Below are 18,576 nucleotides of genomic sequence, written 5' to 3' on the forward strand. Positions count from 1 at the left end.
CGGCTACTAAGCCATAAATGTCTGTCGAAATGAGTGAGTGAGTGATGGTAATAAGTAGCAATTAAGTATGCCGAATTTCACCCGATTTTGACCCTTGATGTCACTTATGTTTATTTCTGGGTATGGTATCTTCGTAGATCGACATTCGCGCTTAAGATTGTTGGGCGCTGTATACACTAAAGAAAAAAGTACCTTTGAATCCAATCATTTTGTGCCTAAAACAACCCAAGATTGATTTTTTAGTTCTTGCCGTGACACTGCAGAAGACGATGAACATCTCATAATAATTCAAAAACTTTTCCTTGTAGAAATATATGAATAGGTGTGATCGGCGAGTCGAGTAAAATCAGAGGATTTTTTTTTCTTTTAAAGAGAAAGCGTTGTACCGTTTGAATCGGCGAATATTATACCATGTAGATCCTAAGATGTTATTGGATGAAGGATGAATTGGATTAAGTGTACTCGGGTGACGAAAACTGTTAACTGGCATTGTGGCAATAGAGCAACGTACATAACTTCGTAAAAGGTGTTCTTCACAAGGAATGGTGACAATTTCTACTTAAAATTGACCTCGACTACCAAATCTTTCAATGACCCAAAGCTTCATCCTTTCGACCACACTCATCATGAACAATATTTTTTGCACATAACATCAACTGAATACAATTTCATTTCAATAGTTATTTACAGGAAATAGAAGTGCTAAAAAATTTCCATGATTACTTCAACACGATTTAAACTAAAGCATGGGTTGTAGATCTATAAAACGAACAACAGCTAGGAGTGTCCTTTGCCATTCAACTGTATGTAAAATTATTATCGTGAAATGGATTTTCTCCGCTTGTCTAATCAATCTGTGGATTGTTCTTGAACAGATACTCAGCCTAAAATAAAATTAAAAAAAAAAAGAAGAAGAAAAAGAAAGAAAGATGTCTTAGGGAAGCAAAACAAAAGAAAAAATCAACGACCAATCAGATCAAAGGGAATCGTCTCAAGGAGCCAATGAGAATAAAGACGCTCCCTAGCGCGGGAAAACGCGAGTGACCATTGCGTTCGGTGCTGCATCTGATTGGTGGCATGAGGTCTTTCATCAACGACCAATCAGAAAGCGCGAAGAAGCAAAACCAACACAAGTTTGGATTACAAACTGAATGATGCTATTTCCGGCTCAAAACTTACCAAGTAATCGACCGGATCATCAGGGCGCATTTTACAGCATTCTATAAGGCCTTGGGCCAATGTCGGCATAACGTGCTTCATGAGATAGTTCCTCAGGGGAATGGACTGGTTTTCTAGGAGCTCCTGTTCCTGACGTTTCACTTCTGACAATCGGACACGCTAAAAAGAATGAAACAATTATTACGGAATTAAGCAATTCTTGGCCAAGTGGAAGTTTTTAGAGGTACAACACAAGTATAAACTTACCCACCGGCACACGCAGTTGTAGCGCCTACGAGCCTTTACGAACGTTTCTACGCCCGCGAAGAGGTGGTCTGCCACTGATATACTTCCTAGGGCCAGATCCCCGGCAGACCACTCCCCGACTCGTCTCAAGTCTTCCGCGTTCGGAGAAACGCTCGTTTTGCAGTGCAAGCGAAGAAGGCCTGGTCACAGGCTGGCAGATGAAGTGAGCGAAAACGAAAAGGTGTGAAGGCGACTCATCTAATCAAATCTAAATCCCAACGCTGGGAGGAGCTTTCTCTTCTGTGCATGTGATAGGTACACAACTATCTCATTTTCTTAGTTTAAGCACAGGTAACTGTATTTTCGCTTTTCTTTCTAATTTTCTGACAACTAGTTACATGTAACTGTTCCAGTCTTTCGGTCTCTAAAACCAACACAACAACAACAACAACAACAACAACGGTTTTAACTTTTACCCATTCTTCCTCCCGTCGTTGTCTCTCGGCCGCTTCTTCTGCATCTCGTTTTTCCCGTTCTTCTCTTGCTTTCCGTTCCTTTTGAAGCTATACAGAAGAAAAGAAAGAGATACTTAAAGTTATCAATATCCTGAACACGAAAAGAACTGCAGTCCTCATTAAGAAATTAAAACCGCTCCATTAGCAAATCGAGAACACTTGTCTAATTGCGAAATCAGATCAAATAGCGGCAACATGTTCAACCACTCTTGTCCATTACTTCATAGCGAGGAACAACGTACCCGTTTCTCTGTTTCAATTCTTTCCATCTCTGCTAACTCTTCTGGTGTGGGACCTAAATAATAATAACAATAATAAATACATACATAAATACATGATACATGCGCAGAAATCAAGTAGCATTTGTGTTCAAAGGCAAATGCAAATTTTGTTCCTCTTGAATTTCATTTCAATCGGGTTTACACCGATAAGTTACCATTCCCTACTTTACATGTCATATCTTTCATTTCGAGTTATGTTGTTACCGTAATTTCTTGGCTTTCCCATCAGCTTTTTGATCTGCTCCACTACTTTGGTCATTTTTCTTGTTTTATCCTGAGTTATATCTGGCAAAGGATTAAAATTTTGATGGTAAATAAAAGTGAAAAAAATATCTTCAGTAGCGTACAACCGTTATTTAGTTGTTGCCTATTCATTTTAGCAGTAACCGACTCCAGAAGTCATGTTCTGTTTGCATCTTATGGGTGGCAGCCCTGCTCAGCAAATGCTTGCCAACCCTTGAACTCCAACGATCCGAATATTAATTCTCTAACTTGCCTTGACATTTCTTTTTAAATTTCTGGGGATGATACAGTATCATATCAAGACAACAATCCTTTAATTTATAATTTTTTTTCCATCGGATCCCCATCTCAAGTTTGCTATATATATACATTGTGTACTTAATGTGAATATTACTTCATTCAATTTTTTATGGCAAGGTTAACAAAGAAACATGTGCGTATAAAATCGACGAAAAAAATTGCTACGGTTCTTAGAGTTAATATTTAAACTTCTTTCCATCGAGACTGAAACAATATGATCTACTCACCGATATGATCTGGGTGGATTTCCAACTCGTCAAAATAATTCAATACTGTCTCGTCCTCGGTATTAGAAGCGCGAAACTCAGCCAGTCGCCGCATCAGACCTAAATTGCACAAGAAAAAACATTCGAAAACTATCCAAGTCGTTTGCAGCAAACAGAAAGAAAAACAAGAAAGCAAGCAACTGCCTCACAAATTCTACATGACCAGCGTACAAAAGCAATCCAGTTAAATCGTTTACAAGATAGAGCGCTTTTCGATTGACTGCCATGAAACCAAATCGAAGTAATCACAACAGCCAATCAGAAGAAAGGAAAGAGTATCTTCAAGAGCCAATGAGAACTCAGAATAAAACCAACCAAACTGTATAAAGTGCGGAAAAATGCGGGCCGAGCGACCACGTCGTGATTGATTTTAGTTTTACATTTGATTAGTTGAGAGAGAGTGGCGCGAGTTTTCTGGACCAATCATAGAGCGAGGCAAAGCAATCCCAGGTTACTTGACAGAGCTGAATAACGTATACGCATGCGCTAGGTTTTGCCGCAGAAACACGGATTTTGAGTCGTTCGCATGGTTGATTTCTTATTCTGTTACACTGAGGCGTCGTTTTCCTTGCCGCTTTTCTTTTACAGAACAACCTCCAAAAACTTGGTACCACCCCTAAAAATTTTCAAAAATTAATATTCTCCTTAAAATCTCTGGAAATAGGAAAATGCCTTCGACAAAAACAGAGTTCCTCGGTTTTAAAAGCCAGCCCTTATTATTTTCCGCTAATTTCGCTAAATTTTAGACCCTGGACACTTGAGCCCGCGTCGTTGACCGCATACCCTCCGACGTATCATTCATTATTCAGCTCTGTCAGGTTACTTTAAACACTCACTTAAAACTTGCTCAATTCTCTAATCCGACGAAGGTTTTTGATACTAGTTTCTACGGTAGCACTTACCGTATCTACTACGGTCGTTCTGAAATGTATCAAAACTATCTCTTTGACGAATTTATCCCAATCCTGAACTCAACCGAGCAACAAACTGTAACCGTGCTGTACAGCCAACGCACACTTAGCCTTTTTTTCAGCGGTTATTATCATCGCTCACCTTCCTCTGTATTGTGTGTACCAGCGACGACACTTTCCGGTAAGTTCATTACTCTGGTCTTTAAGAATTCGTCCGGGGCATCAAGTGAAACCACCACCTCTGTAATGACGAAAAAAAAAGAAAATTTCGTTCAGCTCGAGACACCTAACCGGGTGAAATTTAGTAAAGAAACAATTGTCACTTTAACTGCTTTTACACAAGATGCATTCGTCTTTCCTTGTATTATGCAGGACGGGCGGTAAATAACTTATTAATTCTCTTTTTGGCTGCTTTGCTTTTTTAGCTTTGCCGCGAATGGCGTGGGAAAAATTTCGGACAGTATTTTTATTGTAAAAAGACAGAAAAGCGGGACCAGATACGAGCGCACGATTAGTCATTCTGAGCATTTAAGATCCAGATCCGCTCAGACGCTACAGAAAAAATATATAACATCTTTCCCTACTCAACGACAAAGTTCCAAATTAATCATATTTCTGAACTCATTTACAACGCTCACTTTACCTGGCATGATCTGTTTGTCGTAATTTATTGGCGAGTCCTCCTCGCCTTCTTCTCCTTCCTCAGCTGAAATAAAAACAAAACAAGATTAAAATGTTTGAGAGCTACATAATTGACAAGCGTCGTAAAATCCAATACCAAATTAGTCCAACAGCCAATCAAAATAAAGGGAAATGTCACAACGAGCCAATAGAAATTCAGTGACTGAAGCGCGGGAAAACGCCAGTGACAAGGACGCGTTTGGTTTCAGGCTTGTATTCGATTGGTTGAGAGGAGAGCACGGAAATTCTTGACCAATCACGGAGCACAGTTAGAAAAACCAATGCAATCCCTCAATTAAAAATTGCTCTGCCATGAGAAAACAACAGTTAACCTAAAAATACAGTTATTCCAGGGAAAGAAGAATGAAAAAGACCATAAGAGTGGATTATGCGTAGACTTGTCAATGATAAAAAGCTGAGGTATGAAGCCAAGAGTAAAAAATAGCTCCCTAATAATAAAAATTACGAGAGTTTCATTGTAAGTTCGTTAAATTACCTTGATTTGCCTTTTTTTTTTTTTTTTTGTAAATTGAGCGATTTAATGAAATTTTGAAAGACAGTTGCAACCCAGAAAACTGCTTTCACTCCAAAGGAAATCATGAAATAATCATTTCCCAAGAAAGGTGAACAACCAAAAGGGAACATCAGAACAAAAATGAAAGAGGATGACCCGAGATGGAGAGGATTTCAAGTTGAAATAAGCCCCTTGAAAGTATAGCATCAGCTCCTGAAAGGCACTTTTAGCACTCTTAACAATCAACATGTGTCGCAGACATGAGGTGCTCAAACATAATATGGGCTATACCTGCAAATAACTCTTTGGCTTGCTCATATGTTTTTGGGTATCCATCGAGGATAAAACCCTAATTGTAGTAGACGACGACATTAGCACGTGATCAAAACAAGAAACAAATAAAAACAAGTGAAAGCAACAGTTGTCAGAACGAGATAAGGTGAGTACCGTCGGGAAACTTTCGGGTAGCTAGAATTAATGATTTCAGTTACGATTTGGATGCGATGTGCGTCCATCGGAAATTTTACTTTTGTGGGAGAAGTTCACGCCTTGCAATGGACTAAAGGACTTAACACAGTTTATAAACATGATGTAATTCAACAAACCTGGTTTTGACAAGGCATAGAGTGTAATTTGTCCTTGTAAAACCTGATTATGTACTGATCTTCATAACGACCTAAGTGAAAAGACAAAAAAAAAAAATGTAAAATTAGTTCCATACAACAATCCAACGAAAATAATGAGAAAGTTCTAAATGTTTTATTATGCACTCCTGAACCATTATCCAAGTGAATTTTTCTTCATTTTCTTTCGTAGCCTGCTGAAAAAGCATCTTCCTCCTTCGTTTTTTTGGCGCTTTTATGTCGAGCAGAGGCAAGCATGAGGCACGCGCGCACGACGTCATGCGCGTGAGGTTGCTTTTAGCGCGCGCTTCCCCGTCAATCAAGGATGAGGCACGCGCGTAGGACACGTCATGCGCGAGAGGACGACCATTTGACTCGCCTTTGGCGCGCGCCTCTTGACTTATTTCGTCTTTCTTCTAACCCAGAGTTTGACACAAGAATTGAAGATTCCTCTTCACGCTCGGTCGAAGACCGAAATATACTAGACGACAAAATATATAAATTTTTCTCATACCACTGTTTCTGTCCCTGCTGTCCTGAAGAGTCTCTAGGAATTCTTGATCTTCTTGCGCCTTTAAATCGTCTTCGTCATCTTCCTCAGCTTCTGCACGAGCAGCACTGCGTTGCTGAAAAATAGCACTGCACATGATTAACGTGTCTGATTTACAATGGTATCTTAGTTGTTCAGAATCTTCTTGTAGTGTAACCAAAACAGGGTTATATTACAAGATCTTTCGTAGGTTTTGAACATTTTAAAGTTGAGGTAAAGGGAACTCAGACTTTTTTTTTGGTCACTTTGCTCGGCTGTAAGCTCGACAGCAAGAAAAGAGATCTAAAGAACTCGTGGATATGCCTCCTATAAATACCATATCATTGTTATCATTAAAACTGGATCACTGGATGATGCAATTTACAATTTTTCACTGGCTTAACCATCACGAGTTATGAACCATTATACCATGCCCGGGCATGAAGACGATTGAAACCAAGTGTTTTTGTACATTGTAACATTCCGTTTGTTCTTACAAAATAAAATTATAACACAACCAAAGTAAAGCGCGCGCTCTGATTGATCAACTCAGCGTCCACCATTTGCCCATGGGTGTACGTTGCTAACGTGAGCAAATGCAAAGACTAGTTTTCTGCGCGCGCATATTTTTTCTAGTCAGGTAAGATTTGTTAAATAAAAGAAAACTCTTGTGCTACAACGTATCAATGTTACGTTATAAAACAAATGGTAGACGCCACAGTGTACACTTTTGAGTTATGAAAGCACTTGAGAGGTTTGCTAAGCACTCAAGAAGCTAGAATCGCTCTCGGCTATCGCCGCACGCGATTTCGTGCTTAGCAACCTCTCGCGTGCATCCATAACACAATAGTGTACGCTGTGGTGTTCACCATTAGTTAATTGGGAAGATTTATCTGTATTTTGGAGCGTTTGCTGGATATGAGATGATTATAGCCAACTCGACTATCTATTATCTCATATATCCATCACGCGCTCGTGGAATAATTGTTAATTAAAAAGAGGGTAGTAAAGGGTTTATACCTGACGCACGATTAGGTCCAAAATTTACACGTAAATTTTTCAGAAAGGCAAGGTAAGGCGAGATTTAAAGCTTTACCTTTGAAATTCATGACGCGTGAAAAACTGATCAGAGTACATGCGACGCGTAAATTTTTCTAAAATTTGTGAGTAAAACAAGAACAGGACCCCTTCCCCCTATACGTTTGCTACCCACATAAAAGCGCCTAGAAAAAGTTCAATTTTGCTGAAAGAGGGGGGTATTGGGGCCTCTAAAAAACCGTAAAACCGGAGAAAAAAAACCTCCAAAACCGAAAAACCGACGAAAAAAGGTAGAAAAACCGAAAAGCGCATGCAAACCTGACAAAACCACTACATTTTCACCTTAAAGGGGTCAAAAAGGAAAAACCGAAAACCGCATCAGAGTTTTCGTGAAAACCGAAAACCGAATGCAAAATCACGTAAAATCCACAAACCGCTCTGAACATCAAAACCAAAAAACCGAACCTTTTTGGCTCAAAAACCGAAAAACAGATCCAAAAAAACAGTCAAAACCGCAAAACCGAAAATCCCAAAGCTCCCCTCCTCAAATCAGTACAATATTACAGATCAACATTTTAATGATTTCCATGAAGCATTGACCTTACCAGTTTATCCACAGCTTCGTCAATCGCGTCTTGAATTTTGATATGATGAAGTTTGTAATGTTCACAGAGCTGTTTGATAACAAGAGTTTTCCCTGATGCAGGGGGGCCCATAATGCATGCTCTGAGGGGCTAAAATGGGAATACAATTGAAGAGATTTAGCAAACTTACCAGAACAGCAATCATAAAAAAATTTATTAATAAAGGGGGTAAGTTTCTAAAGAAACTGTGGTGCTGCATCGATGGGGGTAACAAGGTAATTTGGTAATGTCAACTAAGTTGAATTTGTAAATTGGCTACCGTAAAGAGTTAAAAAGCTGACGCTTAGAGCATTAGCCCTTTGTCAGAGTGAATGGATAAAAATGACAATGACTTGAAAAACAATGCATATCACTATGTGATGGTTTCCTCTACTAATCTTTCTAGTAAGATAATTAATCAAATTATTTGGAAGCATGCCCATTAAAGACATGCGATGGGTGTTTTGGCACACCCTAAGGTTGGGATTCTTAAATATTCACTCTTAGCATCCTATAAAAGAAAATTTATCAGGCAGTTTTAAGAAAGTCTTTGTTGGATACAGCAATTTCGTACATGAAAGTAGGTTAAAGTAGAGGTAGTAAAAAGGTCGTAAATGTGATATAAATGTGCAAAAGACCTTACCAAAAGTCCCCTTGTTTCTTTATACTCTTTAATGACATCATCAATGTTCTCTGCAAGTCCACTCTGTGGATTTAATAATTGGGAAATCTTAACACTCCTTAGCTCCTGATAGCATGTCTCTACATCTTTGTAAATGGTTAATCCATCAAGTTAGTTAGCTAGAGAGCTATAGCCTATCAGAGGCAAGCTGCCAGAATTACACAACAGATGCTTTTTAGATGTGATGCAGTGCAATATGGCAGAGGACAGTGAAAGAGAACTTAAGGTAAAGGGATTGAAAAACCCCTGACTAAAGAACCTATAGCTACTGAGGATGGAGCAGCCTGAAGAATGGAGTCAAGCAGCCCTTCATCATTGTTTCTTTTCTTCCTTACTGGAAAATAATTTCCAAGAAAAAAAGAAAAAAAATGATGATGATCTAGTTATAACGCTGAGCATTCAAAGTATTCAGGAAAAACGTAATAATTGTTCCCTGCTATATTCTGATGCTGAGGCTGAGATACATGTGCACCAGCATTTGTGAGGACATCAGAGTGTGGGGAATTGTACAGCCATGCCCTACTCCAATGCTGAGCTGTTTTCTATTCAGACAAAGGGAATATTCTCATGTATATATATATATATATTTAGTATAATTTCAGAGCTGAACAAAGAGTTTCCAGCAATCTGATTGGTCGCACGGTTCCCTATATGACGCTATGTAAACTGCTCCACACGGTTTATATAAAATGTTACACTAAAACGTTAATAAATGTTACTAAAATGTTATGATTTTAGAAATTTCTCTGTTGTTCAGTTCTGAAATTATACTAAAACAATTCACCTCAGGTTCGGTGAATATTATCAAATAATCAACGATATTCACCTCGCCTTCGGCGAATAATTGTTAAATATAAAACACTATTCCTTTGCTACAATACTTGATGAAAACCCCAGACATGTTATGGGACATGACATGCTTACCCTTTTAACTCCCTGAGGTAACAATCAACATGTACGTAACTTCTCCCTATAATATCCATGCATTGCCCAACAAAAAGATAACGAGAATAGATAGAGGTTGTTATCTTGATCTAACACTAAATTCTTGTGACTAATTTGAAATGAAATGTGTAGCAGCCAGAGTGGAGAATTAACCATCAGATCTTGGGAGTTAAGGGGTTATTAAGGGAAAAAAGAGTGAGGGAGAAAGCTAACAAGATAAGAACCTTTGTTTAAAATATCAAAGCTGCATGTGTAATAACTGTTTTTTTTTTTTTAAGGAGAGAGGAACACCGAATCAGCAGTGGAATAACACTGCAAGGAGAAACTCCATGTAATGGTCACTCGCGGGAGTTAAGGTTCATAATGATTACATGATGATTTTTTTACCTCAGACACCCAGATGATATTCATTCCCTCCTTTATGTAAGTGGCATCCATTCTCAAATTGACTAAAAGCAAGTCAAAGTCAGCTTGCTACAAAAAGAAGAATTTATCAAGACATCATTGATCAAATAACAATTACCAGCACTAAAATTAATGAAAAATTGTACACAGTAGCAAAAAAAAAAAAAAAAAAGCAGGTGTAAATAAGTGATAAATACCTCAAGTTCTTTAATAAGTAAGGCTTCCTCTTTTGTGATGTTCTTTACTCTTCCGTTTCCAAGGTGTGCACTAACAGCCTGATACAATGCATCAAACAAATTAAAAGTAAACAACTGTAATTATTGTAGTTACTTCAGTCATAAAATAATAATTGTAATAATTATCATCATCATCACCACGATTACATGCATTAGCAATAATGGTTTTTTTTTGTACACTTTTCTCCGATCACATTAGGAATTGGGAATATTGGTTTGTAGGGAGGAAAACCAAAAGACCTGGAGAAAAACCCTCAGAGCAAGAATGAGAACCAACAGCAAACTCAACCCACATCTGATGCCAGGTTTAGGAATCAAACCTTATCCTCCAAGTTTTCATTTCCTCTTGATTGAAACTAGAAGTTGTCATAGTATACTCAGAGATTTTATTTTTCCCAAAATGGAGAAAAAATGTCACTTCATAAAAAATTTAACAAGACTTAAGCTACCTTTACAATTTCCTCAAGAGTGTTCTTAGACTCATCCACAGCCACTAGATAGCGTACTTTGGGATTCTGATCACAAATATTCACAATCACTGCTGCAAGGTCCTTGATGTGGATGGTTGGTACAATATTTTGACCATTGCCAAAGCACTGTAATGCAGGCGCCTGGCCATGCCATGCAGTTTTAAACAGGAAGTGAAAGATGTCTTCTCCTGATCCATATGTTAAGCCTGCTGCCACCACGTAAGTGATAAATTTTGACTTGTTTGTTTTTCCATGTTTGATGACAAGCTTCTCTGCACTGATGTGAGATTTGAAGTTTGGATGAGCCCTTCTGCGACGGTAGTCATCTTCAGTGAATGATATCTCTGGGTCATCCTGTTTGAATTCAAATGAAAAATTAGAGCCAATAATTGAAATAAAGTCATCGTTTCCTTCATGTTTTTGCAAGTTAGAATATCATGGTCCCTGTGGTGAAAAACAAGACATTACAACCAATAAATACAATGTGATGCCAATTAGTTAACAGGGAGAAAACTTTCCAATCAAGAATAGTAAAGCCAAGGGAAAAAAAAAACTTCCCTAAGGTGGAGCTTACATTAATTTGAGTTTGTGCTTTCAAATAGACTGTAAAAGAATAAGAGCAAGATAATGATTAAAACTCACAGGATCAAGTGGTTTGCTTCTTGCCCATGTCATCACAGTTGATAAACAAATGAACACTTTCAATGTGTTGAAATTCTCCAGTTCTGCATGAAGGGCTGCAAAAGGATCACACACAAGACACTTTGAATACTTCAGCCCCAGAGATCTGAAAGAGTTATTCTTCTAACTTAAATAACAATGCATTTATTGAATGATAAATTACCCGACACAGCCCAAGTAGCTTCATCCACTTGATCAGGACTCCCAGTGATGTCATAGACAATAATGTCGCACTCCAGTAAATGGGGAAGAAGATCTTCTTTAGTATTGTACTGCAAGAGTAAACATGCAAGTTATCCAATTACATCGTTTTACAGGTCAGGCCCTGGTTGCTCGCAAGGTTGAAAATGTCATCCAAAGGATATATCTCGGAAAGAGTTCCATATAACCCCATACATTAATTATGCATTAATTTCATAAAGACTAATTAGTATAATTTCAGAGCTGAGCAAAGAGTTTCCAGATATCTGATTGGTCGAGCAGTTCCTTATATGACACTATAAACCGCTCTACGCTGTTTAAATCACCTGGTACGTTTTCTCGACACTGATGCTGGACAGTGATTTCTCTGTTGGATAGTGTTACCCACCCTTCGAACAACTGGACCCAGATTGTCCAGCATCAGATAATTCCACAGTATAGTCAGATCATTAACCTTAACAAATGTTTAGTTGGACAGATTACAGAAGTATACATCTATTCAAAAGTGTAATACACGATATATCATAATGATTGAGTGTTAATCAGCTTGCAGATAAGAAATTAGGAAGCTATCTGTAGTATCCAACAAAACTTAAATGTTCACCCAAAATGCACAAAAATTGATACATTCTGATTCAAACTACAGTACACATCTTAAATATAGTCTACATTAGCATACCTACTTACGAGTATTGACAACTATTTAGAGCATATAACATTGACAAGTTTGTGCGTGACACCTTCAACAGACACTTCAGACAGCTATGCTACATCGTCAATTCAGACATACCTCAAAAACTTCATCAACCCACTCTGGTTTGTGTTGTGTTGGATCCTGTAAAGTACCAACTACTTTGTAACAATTTTCCTTTGGAATTTGAGGCTGTCCGCTAGCTTGGGACTCATCATCATTAACTTCATCTTCTTCTGCCGTAGCACCAACTACAGACCCTTTCAATATCTATGAAAAGTAAAGAAAGATGCCAAAAAAAACTAAATATAATTAAAGCTAAGGGAATTGATTGCAAATTCAACCAGTTAAAAAAACCATAATTTCAAAAATAAAGCGCTTGTTCGTGGGTATAAAACCCACATTGCGACACAACTTATTCAGGTCTGTTTGATAAAAAGACCAAATAGTGTTATGTCTTTAAAATTTAGAGTTGACCGCGCAAAGGTTTTGTCTTCTTTAGTGCTGTTTCAGATACCTTAAGCTCCAGTTCTGCAGACAAATCAGAGATAGTAACAGAATCTTCCTTACCTTGCTTATATTTTTTCCAGTGTATAAATCCACATGGTTCACAAATACCAGTGTCCTTTTAGGATTATCTCCGTCTGTGTTCAATAAGTCCGCCATTTTTGCTCTTTTTGCTTTTCTCCTTAGGAGACGTTGCTATGGCAATTGAACCGATGAAATCTGGGGAGAGCCTCCCATGACTCATCTCGCGCCCAACTAACCCTAGTCCTTCTCTCGTAAATTTACAAACAACAGGCGATGGCTTCGGCAACGGAGCAGAGCGCAACAAAAACGATGCCGTCTTCTCGAGGAATTGGATCTATTTCAGACCTTAAAAACCTCTTTCCTACAAAAACACACTTTTTGATTTTCGTAGGGTATATGGCCCTATTTATAAGCCAAGGTCTGTGGTCTAACTTACCACAAAAGATTCGTTTCATTATTAGCAATTAAACTATAAATTGAATATTGATTTCGGTGTATAGGCTTTCTTTTTCTCACCATTTGCATAGTACAATATTCTATTTGTGTCCCACAGGAGTTGATATTGGCTGCTCTTTTTCCGTCAGGTATCCTTGTGACTGCAACGAAAGACAAAAATAACCAGTATTCTTACAACACTGTCACCGTGGTTCTACTTGCGGAGTTCGTCAAACTCATCATCGCCGTCGGACTTCAACTTCAAACGTAAGTATACTAAAATTTTGATTACAAATATCCTGTTGTGAAGCAGTTTTATATGCATACGGTGTCCTGTTACGCTTGTACATGTTCGTACATCGTGATCAGCTGTTTACAGCCGTGAAGGTGTTGTTAGTGTAAAAGCCCACACACGAAAGGGCCTTTAATTAAAATTGCTTTGTTTCTGTTTAGGTCCACCTTCGGAGAGTTCTTGCAGCATGTCCGATCTAATGTCAAAGGTATTTAGTTTTTTCTTATCCTTTTGGTAAAAAGAATCCTTGTGTGGGCTCTTCCCTCGAGGTTCAAAGAAATTGTTAAAATTTGAGATTATTCTGTGATTGTGTGAGATCTGTTTAAGATATTTGTAAATTTACTTGCACATGGGTATTTTCTTTATTTTAGAATTACATCAGAACGCTAACATAAAGCTTAAAACTTAACTTTGATCCTTGCCCTGACACTGTAAATTGGGCATTTTGAAATCTTGTTAATATACACCCACCTATTTAAATTCATTTGCAAAAATATTTCCTTGTTAACCTTTCTTCCCTAAGTTCTTTCCAGTATTTTGTTGAACTATACCACTCTCTTTGCATAACTCACAATAAAACTGTCTAGGAAATAAATCCATTCGTCAAGGAGTGAAATTAAGGTGTAGACCAGCCTTATTAAAATGATTTACACTTGCTAAATGTTGCTTCTTTTGTCTGTTTTTATTTCTAGTATTGGTACTCTATGTCGTACCCTCTTTCATGTACTGCCTCTATAACAACTTGGCTTTTGTGAATTTGGCAAACTATGACCCAACGACATACTTCCTCCTGCTGCAGTTTAGAGTTGTTGTAACTGGAGTTATTTTTCAGGTAATGACAAAGGCAATGAATTTATTTAATCTGTCATGAGTCCTTTTCTTTTTTTGTTTTTCTAGGCAAAGCTAATGATTTTAAGACTTTTGTTGTAAAGCTAGTTTTGCTACTCTTAACATGTAGCTTTTTATTTAGACCAAAGTCCTTTTCGAAATTTTTTCCTGAGATTGATTTTTAGTGATATTTAAGTAAATCTGACAAATATGGTTGTTTTGCTTAGAAATCATAAATTTTACATTCTTTAAGATTTTAAATGTAGTCTCGGTAAAATCCACTTGATTAGCATTTCAAATTGTGGAAAAATTCTTCTAACACATAATGGTTGCCTGCCGATTTTTCTTTTTTTGAAATGGTTCTGTCAATATTAGTTTAAACACATATTCCAAGCATTTTAAATTTTGGTGGTGGTTAATTAGGGCACTTGCCGTGATCCTGAGGGTGTTCCCTGATTAGGGGTTCTACTATAATTTCATGTGTTGTTTTGGAAAGAACCTCTTTTCAACTACAAGTTGCAAGTCCTGATTTTCCAACATTTAGACATTATTTTCCATGCCTGTATGGAAATGTTCAACTTCTTGTTTGGTCCTTCATCATAATAAAGGAAACTTTTGCCACAATGTGTTTGGGGATTGAAAAAAATGTTTTTCACTTGTTTCAAAATTTTTTGCCACTTGCTATGGTTATAATCAGAATGGTTGCAGCTTGGACCGTTGAACCTAAATTTTTATCTTAGATAAACTTAATACTTTGTAATTTGACGAAAGGAACTCTGAATTTCTTTAAACTATAATTAAAACTGGGATCAGTTTAGATGGTAAGAGCTGCTAGGTGCAGGGGCAGATTTTCTCTAATCCCCTCAGAAGAGAGGATTATTGACCAGATTTGTGAATTAAAAGTGTTTAGGAACTTATTTTTGTTTTTTTCTTGCAGATATTGTTTAGTAAGAAGCTGAGTGGGCTTCAGTGGGTATCTTTGCTGTTATTGACTTCTGGTTGTATTGTCAAGCAGATCAAATATGAAGATCTCACAGCAGGAAGCAGTTCTTTCTCCATACAATTTGACATTCATCTTCTGTTAATTCTTGTTCAAGTGTTTTGTTCCTGTTTTGCTGGTGTTTATAATGAGTATTTGTTGAAGGGTAAAGGTGGTGATGTGCCATTTATGGTTCAGAATTTTTTCATGTATTTAGACTCAGTATTGTGTAATTTTGCCGTTCTTTGGTACAATGGCACTTTGTCTGAAGCATTTACTGCAGAAAGCTTATCATCCATTGCCAGGGGTAAAGTTTTGGCCATTATTTTCAATAATGCTGGCATTGGCATAACCACAGCATTGTTCCTGAAGCAACTGAATTCTATTCTTAAGACTTTTGCCAGTGCACTAGAAATCATGTTCACTGCTTTATTATGCTGGATTATTTTTGGAATTCCAGTTGATATTTTCACATTTGTTGCCATAGCTATTGTCTCTTATGCAGTAATTCTTTATGCTCATAATCCTGTAGATAATACACCTAAGTCTACAGATGGCAATCAGAAATCAAACACTAGTGTTTAGAAGCTAATTCATTTTTAAGATCACACACACTTATGAGAGGAAGGTACCCAAAGAAACAAGTTTTTTCAGGGGGTCTTAGACACCACGACAGTGTGTTACAGGACTGGTGAACCAGCTGAACCAGCTGAACTTGAACCGAAAAAGTGAGGGAAATGTTTAAGAAAATAAATTCAAGGTAGAAGAACTTTAAGCCAGAGATGACAGTTAGGTTTCTCCCAAGTTTCGAAGTGAACAGATGATGCTTAACCCTTTGAACCCTAAGAATGACCAGCATCTCATTTCTCCTTACAATATCACCCCTGAATCACACATGTAGGTCACGAGAATAAAGCAAATGATCACCAACTAAAGAAGCACTTGATTGTCAAAGAAATTCTCCTTTTCAGCTCCCTAGGAAATGTATGGAAAATAGTATGGAGAATATGCTTACTGCTGTTGAGGGTGTAAAGGGTAAAAGGAAGACTGGTTAGAATTTAGTGTATCAGATTTAATGTAAAGTGTTCCTAGCCACATCTTTAGTTGAAGTAACTGATGAAGTTTGCCAGCTACTGACACATAGACAAAAGTGTTTTACCTTGGTGTATTAACTTTTATTAAAAACTGGATCTTTGGATAATGCAATTCAAGACTTTTTATTGGCTTAGCCATTATGGTATATGAGCCAATATACCATAATCCACAAATATGGTAAGTGTATGTGTTGGCTTAAAATTAAAAGAGAGCTGAAAAATTCAAGATTTGGTAAGATTTGTCTAATATCTTGGGGGCGTTTTTAATACAACAATTATTCCACTTGCGCTTGTTGGATATGAGATGATAAAAGCCAACTCGGTGCTACACGCCTCGTTGGCTATCTATCGTCTCATATCCAACGCACGCTTGTGGAATAATTGTCAAATATTACACCGACCTACATTTAATGTAGGTCTGTGTTAAGACCAACTTATACTGTGTGTTTCTTGCTCATGGTTGATGCATTTAAATGCACCAAGACACAAGAGAATTGGTGAAAAAAGGGAAAGTAGTTTGACCAAAAATCACAAAGTATATTGAAGTATATTGTGTAACTTGGTCTTGAATTACAGATGAGTTGGTACATAACACATTCATGCAGTGGCTTGTATTTTAAATTAAGTATTTAAGTAGATATTTTCTTGTTTAGAACTCTATATCTCCAGTTAACAACTTGCTTTTCTGACATAAGAATTTTTAAATAAGAATCACACTCCCACATCTGTTAATGGAAAAGATGAATTAATACCAAGTATATGTATTTATAAGTACAGTTCTGAACTGTCCAGGAACACAGTAACCATCCATGTGTCAAAATACATTTTATTCTTTTATTTGTGATTTAATACATTGTATACATTAGGTTAGAAACAGTTGGAGTTGGTATTTTATTAGTCAGGGCCCAGTTGTTAAAAGCATGGATAATAATGCTATCCAAGGGATTAATTGCTATCCAGCAGACAAGTGTTCGCAAAACTCACTGTGCTATTCTCCAGGGAGAGATTTATCCAGTGCATAGTGTTATCCATCGTAATAAATAATCATGTAATAAATAATAAATAATCATGTAATATCATAATCATGATAGGTGAAGTCAGGAGAGTAACTAAGGTTTTTCCATTGCTTTTAGCCATTTAGGTTCATTTTTCTTCCTTTTATCCAAACTCAAGAGGAAAGATAGTTTTCATTTTTTTGTTACACTATGTAATTATCACCTTCGCACTTGCACAGCATGCACAACTATGCAATCCACATAAACACGAGCACCGCATTCTGTATAAATTATAGCTTGTAATGAATAAAGAAGTTGTAAGTTTCAACATGGATCTGAGCAAACAACATTTTAAGGATTTAAACTCCTGTAAATGAAGATCTGCATTGGTTTTAAAAAAAGATCCCTGGATTATGTTTCCCACATTTGTTCTTCAATTTCTTTACTTAGTATTAAGTACTGAATTTTTAAAATTAATCAACCTTAAGTTTTTGTTGGGAAATATGCGTGTCCATTGTGTTAGAATCTATTCAAGGTAATTTTACCAGACACATGCTTTAAAAAGCCTTGTCAATTAAGGAATTATTAAAAGTTTGTCAACAACTGGAGAATTCAGTGCATCATTTCATACCAGAAGTATATAACATATTCTCATTTGCATAACAGCCACCACCTGTTGATCGGATAACTCCGCACTCTTGTGGCAGAAATTCTTTTGGTCGTACAAGTCACCAGGGAAATTCTTAAGACCTTATCAGGGGCGTAGCCAGGATTTTTCAAAGGGGGGGGGTCACAGAGGCTACCCACCAGATTGTCACATCGACCTCCACACGGTACATGTTTTACTAATGTTACAGTTTTGGGATGAGCGGTGAGAGTATAATGGGCAGGCCAAGATATTGTCATGACGTTTTCACCACCTGAATATTGTAGGTTGTTTGCTTAAAAGAAAGCCTACCAAGGGGGGGTCACAGGCACCCCATGACCCCCCCTGGTTACACCCTTGCTTCTGTATGCTATTCCATGCAAAATCTCTCTTTTCTCGCAAGTCTACTGATGTCACAGTGTCTGCAAACTTCCCCACCCTCCTCCCCTTCAGCAGCACTGGCCAATTCCTCTTTCAGCTCATCCTAAACCTCGTGCAAAAAGTCTTTTACCTATAACTTATCCATCAAAAGGTATA

General features: G+C 37.4%; 2 protein-coding genes across 2 annotated transcripts; one reads left to right on the plus strand and one right to left on the minus strand.

The window, feature by feature from the left end:
- Window positions 1-652: 652 nt before the first annotated feature.
- LOC111327964 (adenylate kinase 7) lies at window positions 653-12,961 on the minus strand. The gene is made up of 20 exons (XM_022932298.2): window positions 12,810-12,961; window positions 12,339-12,509; window positions 11,511-11,619; window positions 11,309-11,403; window positions 10,646-11,020; window positions 10,158-10,235; window positions 9,943-10,029; window positions 8,572-8,634; window positions 7,911-8,039; window positions 6,253-6,364; window positions 5,721-5,791; window positions 5,407-5,464; window positions 4,564-4,626; window positions 4,063-4,161; window positions 2,971-3,069; window positions 2,405-2,485; window positions 2,162-2,214; window positions 1,881-1,967; window positions 1,180-1,338; window positions 653-884 (listed from the first exon to the last, which is right to left on the minus strand). Exons 1-20 carry the CDS (start codon window positions 12,903-12,905, stop codon window positions 846-848), a joined length of 2,124 nt encoding a protein of 707 aa, XP_022788033.2. The 5' UTR covers window positions 12,906-12,961; the 3' UTR covers window positions 653-845.
- A 51-nt stretch (window positions 12,962-13,012) lies between these two features.
- On the plus strand, window positions 13,013-15,977 carry LOC111327996 (UDP-galactose transporter senju). Its single transcript, XM_022932333.2, has 5 exons — window positions 13,013-13,188; window positions 13,355-13,472; window positions 13,659-13,705; window positions 14,190-14,329; window positions 15,263-15,977. Exons 1-5 carry the CDS (start codon window positions 13,044-13,046, stop codon window positions 15,887-15,889), a joined length of 1,077 nt encoding a protein of 358 aa, XP_022788068.1. The 5' UTR covers window positions 13,013-13,043; the 3' UTR covers window positions 15,890-15,977.
- Window positions 15,978-18,576: the final 2,599 nt, after the last annotated feature.

The sequence above is a fragment of the Stylophora pistillata genome, chromosome 6 (assembly GCF_964205215.1).
Source record: "Stylophora pistillata chromosome 6, jaStyPist1.2, whole genome shotgun sequence".
NCBI lineage: Eukaryota > Metazoa > Cnidaria > Anthozoa > Scleractinia > Pocilloporidae > Stylophora > Stylophora pistillata.

What these genes read in the sequence shown, in the direction of transcription:
- LOC111327996 (XM_022932333.2), top strand. Translation starts at nt 13,044, where the DNA reads ATGGCTTCGGCAACGGAGCAGAGCGCAACAAAAACGATGCCGTCTTCT. An exon ending in GGCCCTATTTATAAGCCAAG is followed by an intron (nt 13,189 to 13,354) that starts GTCTGTGGTCTA and finishes TTTTTCCGTCAG; the next exon opens with GTATCCTTGTGACTGCAACG. An exon ending in GTCGGACTTCAACTTCAAAC is followed by an intron (nt 13,473 to 13,658) that starts GTAAGTATACTA and finishes GTTTCTGTTTAG; the next exon opens with GTCCACCTTCGGAGAGTTCT.
- LOC111327964 (XM_022932298.2), bottom strand. Translation starts at nt 12,905, where the DNA reads ATGGCGGACTTATTGAACACAGACGGAGATAATCCTAAAAGGACACTG. An exon ending in AGCTACTTGGGCTGTGTCGG is followed by an intron (nt 11,404 to 11,510) that starts GTAATTTATCAT and finishes ATCCTTTTGCAG; the next exon opens with CCCTTCATGCAGAACTGGAG. An exon ending in TACACACAATACAGAGGAAG is followed by an intron (nt 3,070 to 4,062) that starts GTGAGCGATGAT and finishes TGTGCAATTTAG; the next exon opens with GTCTGATGCGGCGACTGGCT.